General features: G+C 39.4%; 1 protein-coding gene across 1 annotated transcript in view; it reads right to left on the bottom strand.

The window, feature by feature from the left end:
* svild (supervillin d) overlaps positions 1 to 7,390 on the bottom strand; it is a 91,137-nt gene that overhangs the window by 63,136 nt on the left and 20,611 nt on the right. The window contains exons 4-7 of the mRNA XM_016470058.1: positions 5,517 to 5,629; positions 3,735 to 3,882; positions 2,565 to 2,995; positions 1,285 to 1,417 (exon numbers count right to left, since the gene is read on the bottom strand). Of these exons, the coding sequence (XP_016325544.1) occupies positions 1,285 to 1,417; positions 2,565 to 2,995; positions 3,735 to 3,882; positions 5,517 to 5,629 (825 nt within the window). The remainder of the gene's footprint in view (positions 1 to 1,284; positions 1,418 to 2,564; positions 2,996 to 3,734; positions 3,883 to 5,516; positions 5,630 to 7,390) is intronic.

Here is a 7,390-nt window from a genome sequence, read left to right as displayed (position 1 = left end):
GTGTGTGTGTGTGTGTGTGTGTGTGTGTGTGTGTATATATATATATATATATATATATATATATGTGTGGTGTGTGTGTGTATATATATATATATATATATATATATATATATATATATATAATTTAGATATCATTAAATAAAATCCCCCCTCCCCCCGTATTGAACCTTGAGAAATCTGGTCACCCTATTCATACTCCAGTCCAGTATATGGCAGAAAAGCAGCTTTTACATTGGTATGCCAAAAAGACAGAAGAAGCAGGTGAAAATTTCTGGCACCTTCTCACCCTGTCCCAAATGGCACCCTAAGCCCATACACGCCTGCCTCAATGTAGGCTCGGCAGAAGGGAATATAAAGGGCGCATAGTAATAATACTCTTGTGTTAAAGTCATGATATACTGCTATTATATTGAATTCCCCCCACCAGATATCAACTAATTATCTTCTTTTTTTTTTTTTTTTCCAACCGCGCCTTTAAAATCAACAAGGGAAACACACTATTCTGTATTTTTGTGTGGGTATAAATGATTGATTGCCATGCTGGTTTCGTCTGGCCAGAGGAGAACTGGCCACCCGACTGAGCCTCTTTTCTCCCAAGGTTTTTTTCTCCATTTCTGTCACCGATGTAGTTTTGGTTCCTTGCCACTGTCGCCTTTGGCTTGCTTAGTTGGGGATGCTTGACTGATTGCACAGACACTATTGGAAGAGAGCTGAACTGGATGATGACATCACTGAATCATCAATGAACTGACTTTATTTGGAAAAATGACTCTTTGTTGTTGTCTTCTTGCATTATTGACAAACTATTTTCCTGTTTGACACTGTAAAGCTGCTTTGACACAACCAGTATTGTATAAAGCACTATACAAATAAAGGTGACTTGATCTAGAAATAATTGTAACTGGATATGCTGATCAGATTCCAGGAACTGGTAAAGCTGAGTGGAAATCCTCCTCCTGTGCTCACACCCCCTTCTCAGTAGGACAGCCCAGCAGAAGAACTTGCTGATTCAGCACTGGAAACTTAACTCTTCCTCCCACACCCTTCCCTGTGGATTTACCATCCCACTAACCCCTCCTCACATCGAGAGAGCTTCTTCTGCAGTCTATTGTTTCATGCTGGCTCCACCTTACAGCCAACAAACGCAGACACTGCATGAACCCCAAACTGCACATAACAACAAAAGTGTTGAGTATTGTGAAGAGTTTCAATAGGTTAATTCAGCCCATTTTCCTCAGCTACCGACAGTGGAAGTGGAAGCTGTTTCAGAGAGTGTGTGGGTACCTTCTTCCTCCAGCCATTCTCACTTTCCTGCAGCTGGACGTAACGGTCAGCCAGGGACGACTGGACCACATTGGTGAGTTTATTCTTCAGCTTGCCCCGCCAGTCGTCATCACCACTTTCCAACTCTGCCAGCCTGCCAAACAAAGAGGCTAAATATTACAGACACATTACAGACGTAAAGAGTGAACTTTCTACTTAAAGCTGCAGTCCGTAACTTTTGGCGCTCTAGCGGTTAATAAACAGAACTGCGTGCGTTTTGCGGAAGAACATTGTAGCCGGAGCTACTTCTCTCTGTTTATGTCTACGGCGAATCACGCAGGTACTGGGCTACTCTGCAGCGGTACCTACCCAAACCAGTCTAAATAGTCAGAATATAAACACTTATTATAGGTGTACCGTAGTGATTCAGGACAAGCCAAAAACACGGCTTGGAAAATAGATTCATGGTGTACTCGCTTATTATAGAAATTTTGTAAATTTTGAACACAAAAAAGTTATGGACTGCAGCTTTAAGCAGCTTCTGTGTTTAGACTGTGTCAGTGGTATAACAAACATCCCATTAATGGACTTCCGTGGGTTCATTCAAAGCTGGGTACTTAAAAAAAATTTAAGGTTAAAAACGGAAGTAGTGTCAGAGCTGTGGTTTAGTGCATATAGTGCCTGGGTGCACATGCAGGAGATGCGGGTTCAAACCCAGTTTAGATAGACTGATAATCTATTTAACTGATTTTTTTTAATGATATTCATACTTTCTACTTAAAATATCTTCAGACCAACATCACACTTTTCTAAGCATAGTATTTTAAACAATTAAAACAGACATGAAAATTAAAAAAATAATTTTCATTCAATTATTTAAAATACATTTGCAAACACAAAACAACAGTGCATAAATCATCATTCTTATCATTACGTTCATAATACATGTTTTTATTATTGTAGTCTGTCACACAGTCAAATGATTAATTGCTGTCAAAAGCCGTAACAAACCAATTATAAGACTTTTAACAAAGAATTGGCATCAGCCATAACATAATACATTTGCCAGACACTTTCATCCAAAGCAACTTACATTGATTCTCAGAGAATGAATGAACCGATAAAATGCAAACCCATGGCCTTGGCATTGCTAGCTCAAACATCTCTACTGTTTGAGTTACAGGAATGCTTTTAAGCATAAAAACTCCTTTTCCCACTCTCCCACACACTCATCCCCCAAAAATAGCTACCACAGCTGTCAATCAAACTCAAGAACATTATAAAGACTACTCCCACCATACCTCTCTTTTAGGGAGGAGCTCGTGCTCCCATCCAGGCTGCTGTCTAGCTCCTCCCCTTCTACAGATTGGGAGATGGAGGGGGTTTTGTCCACAGAATCTGGGGAAGGAGTGCGAGGAGTCTCACTCGAGCTGCTTTCCTCTCTCTGAAGCCTCTTGTTCTCTCTATCCTCATCATCATCCTCAACCTCTTCATTCTTGCCATTCTTTCCATCAACAACAGTCAGCTCCTTGCAGGTTTTGATGGCAGGAGTTGTGATCTGCTCCAGCTCAGTGGGTTCTGTGTCCAGACTAGTTGAGTGGCTCTTCTTCAGGATGCCTTTGATGCTGAGCTGACCTGAGTCCTGTCTCTGCAGAACTGGTGTGGGGGCTTTTGGCTCCTCTGTGCCCTCAAAACACTGCCTCTTTCTCACTTTCTGCTCATTCTGCGTAACCTAGAATACACAATGTCAAAAAAAATACATTGAGGATGAACTGGAGAAGTAGTTTGAGATCTTGAGTGGATATGGTTTCACACCATCTTATACCCCTTAAGTGCAAATTTTTAGATAGACGTTTTGTCTTAGATGTTTTGTTTCCTAAAAACTCATTCTATTTAAAGACTCATGAATTGCGAGAATAAGCATTAAAATAGAAATGCGTTTCAAATTAAACAGCATTATCGGTTCAAAATAAACAGAATTTCAACCAAGTTCAACTAATTTCCATATATTTTGCCCTGAGAGATGCATCACTGCTTATGAAAAGTCTTGCCAGCAAATTAAAGAAAACTGAAACAAAGCAGTCTGTGGCTTATATTTTGTGGTAAAACAACATGCCAGCACACACAAGTGCTAACCCCCACATCCTTCAGTTTTTTTCTTAATACATGTGCCCAAACTTTGTCTCCCAGTAGGAGAAAGAGAGGGAGATAAAGAGATGCAACTGGTCACAGTGTGAGTGAAGGAATGAAAAACATGGTTGGTGGTCTGTAGGAAGGAAGGAACAATGAGACACAGTGACCCAGAGAGAGAGGGGCAGGAGAGTGGAGACACATGAGGGGTGTGAGAGGATGTCTGGAGCCACTGCAGATCACATGAGGACATTACAAGAAGATGTCAGGGAAAATAAAAACAGTAAGAGTAAACTAACCTGACCCATCTTCAATTTAGGTTGTGCAGCCGTTGTGCTTACCGTTTTTTCTATCACATTCTCATCTTCCTTGTTTCTCACATCCTCCTCTCCTGCAGTGAAGGACTGAAAGCAGGATATCTTCTCCTCACCCTCTCTGAAATCATTTCTTTCATCAGAACTTTTCTCACCTTCATCTGATGAGTAATGGCTGCATAGAGGAGATACATTTTTGATAGGAATCGCATTTTACAGTTAAATTTATTTATATATCATTTTATGTTTCTTTTTACCTTTTAAAAAGCTGAGCATGTGTGATGAACAAATGCTTTGTGTCAAATAAACAAGTGAAAACAGCCACTCTGATATGTAATGCTGTATGAGGAATCAGCCTGTTTTCCATAAAGTTATTCATTGTGAATATTTACACATATTAAGCTGAGTCATAGTGATGAACGCCGCCAAACACTGAAAGCAAAAAAGAGCATTCGGTCCAAATTCCACAGACAACACCAAATTCAACACCCAACTCACACACATACACAAACAGAACATATAATCTACATTACTGTTTCTAGCTAACATTCACGTTTGTAAAAAGACATTCAGACCCATGCCTGGCTAGTGTAATTTGAGTTTGAGGCCCTGGTTTTACACCCTCACTTCAAAGTAATCTGAGTGAATTCAAAACATTTGACCCAGGAAGATAAAAGTGAAATGTTAATATCTGAAAACTGCAGCTTGCAGCAATCTGTGTACCAATGAACCAGAAACATCTACCACACACATACAAACACAGAAAGCCCATGCAGCCAAAAAAAAGTGCATAGGACCTGGATATTGTAGATCTACACCACACACACCTTATACCAGTCCCCTGCTGCGAGAATGGAGACAGATGAGATGGGATCCAAAAGCCTTGAGTCTGAAGTTCCTACAACAAGCCTTTTTTATAGCAGACCTCTGTCTTTTGTAAAGTAACACTCTATCAAATTCCTACAACCAACCTTTAGAACAGCGGCTTTGCTCAAATTCTCCCTCCCAGAAGCCCTTGGTTTGTAACTCCAAGAGGCATTCATTCAGTCCAGACAGGGCTCAAGGAAGTCAGTAATATGGAGTGCTAGGTCATGATGCAGATATCCAGTGATAGGTAGCAGAGGTCTGTTCTTTAGTGCAATAAGAAGCAGACCTCCGATCTTTAATATATCAGCCTCACTACATTCTAGAAACATGCAAGCGTGCCACCCACACATACATAATAACCTCAGACACGTCACGGTTGAGCTACTGGTTTACCTTCTGGAAAGCTTATCATTAAAGTATGAAGACAGACATCAAGTCAAAACACACACACACACACACACACACACACAGAAACAGAATCAGCAGGCTTCACAGAGATGCTTATCTGACAAACAGGCATTTTGCATTCATCTGCTATGACTCACTGCCATCCTGGCAGGAAACACATCAAAACTATACCAACACAGAGGATTATAAACTCCAACAAATAAGCCTTGTGTTAATTACCTCAGAAGGGACTACATCCAAATGAAAGAGATATCATTCCAAACCTATATGCATTTTTTCTTCAGTGGAATACAAAATATATATTTTTTTGTCGACACACACTATAAGTCAAAGGAGAACAAAAACAATACTGGACCCCATTGACTTTCACTGTATGGACAAAAACACAAACATTTCTAAAATACCTTCATGTTTCACAGAAGAAAGTAAGTCATACAGGTTTGGAACAATGTGAGGATGGGTAAATGACAGAATTTTAATTTTTGGCTGAACTAACCCTTCAACCTTAGACAACTTAAACTAGCTGACTGTTACCTGGTGGAAACTGTCCTCTTCCCACTTATATGCTCTTTTTGTGGCTTTGCACTGTGAGTAGAGTCTTCTGCTTGGTTCTTTGGATTTGCTGAGATGTCGGTCTTCTCCAACCCCTTGCGGTCAAAGGGGGAAAAAACATGAATACAGAGATTTTAAAGCTCAAAGTGAGGAACCATGGGTACTTTCCACATCAAACTAATCCTCCGGGGATGGTCCATTCAAAATCTCACAATTAGCCATTCAGAGCCAGGCAGTTTTGTCAAGGTTTTTTTTTTTTAAGCAAAGCCTGGGCAGAGCCAGAGTAGCTGCAGGGGTCTAGGCATGGAAACACATGTGCCTGGGAAAAGTTGTTGTCTTCAGATTGAATGAGGCCAGTGGGATAAAAGGGACTTATGGGAGACCACAGAGGTCAAAGTGGTTTTGACTGCTCTCGATTCACAGAGAGTGGAGAGAATTGAGGTGATACTCATTTAATTAACATTACAGGAATGTTTTGGGTTAAAAACAAGTTAAGCTCAATCGATTAGCATTTACAGTAACACACTTAAAATGAAAGTCTATAGGACAGGGTTTGCACTGAGATAAAAGCTAAAGTACATAGAAACCATGGTTAATTTGTTGTTACCATTGTTGAACTATATTAACCATGTTTTTTTTTTAATATTTGTAGTTAAACCATGGCTAATTTTTGTAAGGGGTCAGCCCCTGTTATGGCACACATTGAGAGGCACACACAGATAGTTAAACATGTGGTTGTCTTGGCTCTTTGGCGCAGCAGCAGTACATATGTCTTGGTGGTAGATCTGCTTGTTTGGGGTGTGTTTTGACCTGTCCTGTCATACTTATGTTCATGTGTGCGGATACATGCATATCTGCTGATGCAGGAGCTTGTTTTCTTACACTCAGCAGCATGCATTTATTGGCTTGTATTGTCCATTTCTTGTGTCTCCTGCTTTTTGTGAGGTAATTTCATGTATGTTACAGTATGTCTGTGGATGTATTGGCAGTAGCAAGTCTCTGTACTTGCTCTGCTGCAGTAGCTGTAGTAGCAGCAATCAACAGCAACAGTGTAGCAGATCTATTCTACCAAGACCAAATTCATTAACACTACCATGTCCGAGAGATGTCACAAGAGAAAATCACTTATTAACCTTACATGTTACATTATTGACCTTACATGTGTAAAGTTATATTTTTCAGCTCCTGTAAAGCCAGTAAATACAGTAACTTTCATTAAATATGCAAGATTCCAGAAAGGGAGTGTTGCTGATTAAAAATTAATTGTGCTACAAATAATTGAGATTAACAATAGTCTATAGTTTAACTAAATTGTAATTTAATACAATTTTGATGTTAAAGGGGTCATATGATGTTGCTAAAAATAACATTATTTTGTGTATTTGGTGTAATGAAATGTGTTTATGCGGTTTAAAGGGGTCCTAATATTTCTTACATGCTCACAGCAGCATGCTGTGGATGTATTGGCAGTAGCAAGTCTCTGTACTTGCTCTGCTGCAGTAGCTGTAGTAGCAGCAATCAACAGCAACAGTGTAGCAGATCTATTCTACCAAGACCAAATTCATTAACACTACCATGTCCGAGAGATGTCACAAGAGAAAATCACTTATTAACCTTACATGTTACATTATTGACCTTACATGTGTAAAGTTATATTTTTCAGCTCCTGTAAAGCCAGTAAATACAGTAACTTTCATTAAATATGCAAGATTCCAGAAAGGGAGTGTTGCTGATTAAAAATTAATTGTGCTACAAATAATTGAGATTAACAATAGTCTATAGTTTAACTAAATTGTAATTTAATACAATTTTGATGTTAAAGGGGTCATATGATGTTGCTAAAAATAACATTATTT

This window comes from Sinocyclocheilus anshuiensis, unplaced genomic scaffold (assembly GCF_001515605.1).
Source record: "Sinocyclocheilus anshuiensis isolate Anshui unplaced genomic scaffold, SAMN03320099.WGS_v1.1 scaffold2122, whole genome shotgun sequence".
NCBI classification, from domain to species: domain Eukaryota; kingdom Metazoa; phylum Chordata; class Actinopteri; order Cypriniformes; family Cyprinidae; genus Sinocyclocheilus; species Sinocyclocheilus anshuiensis.
This window is presented reverse-complemented; position numbering and strand designations above follow the sequence as displayed.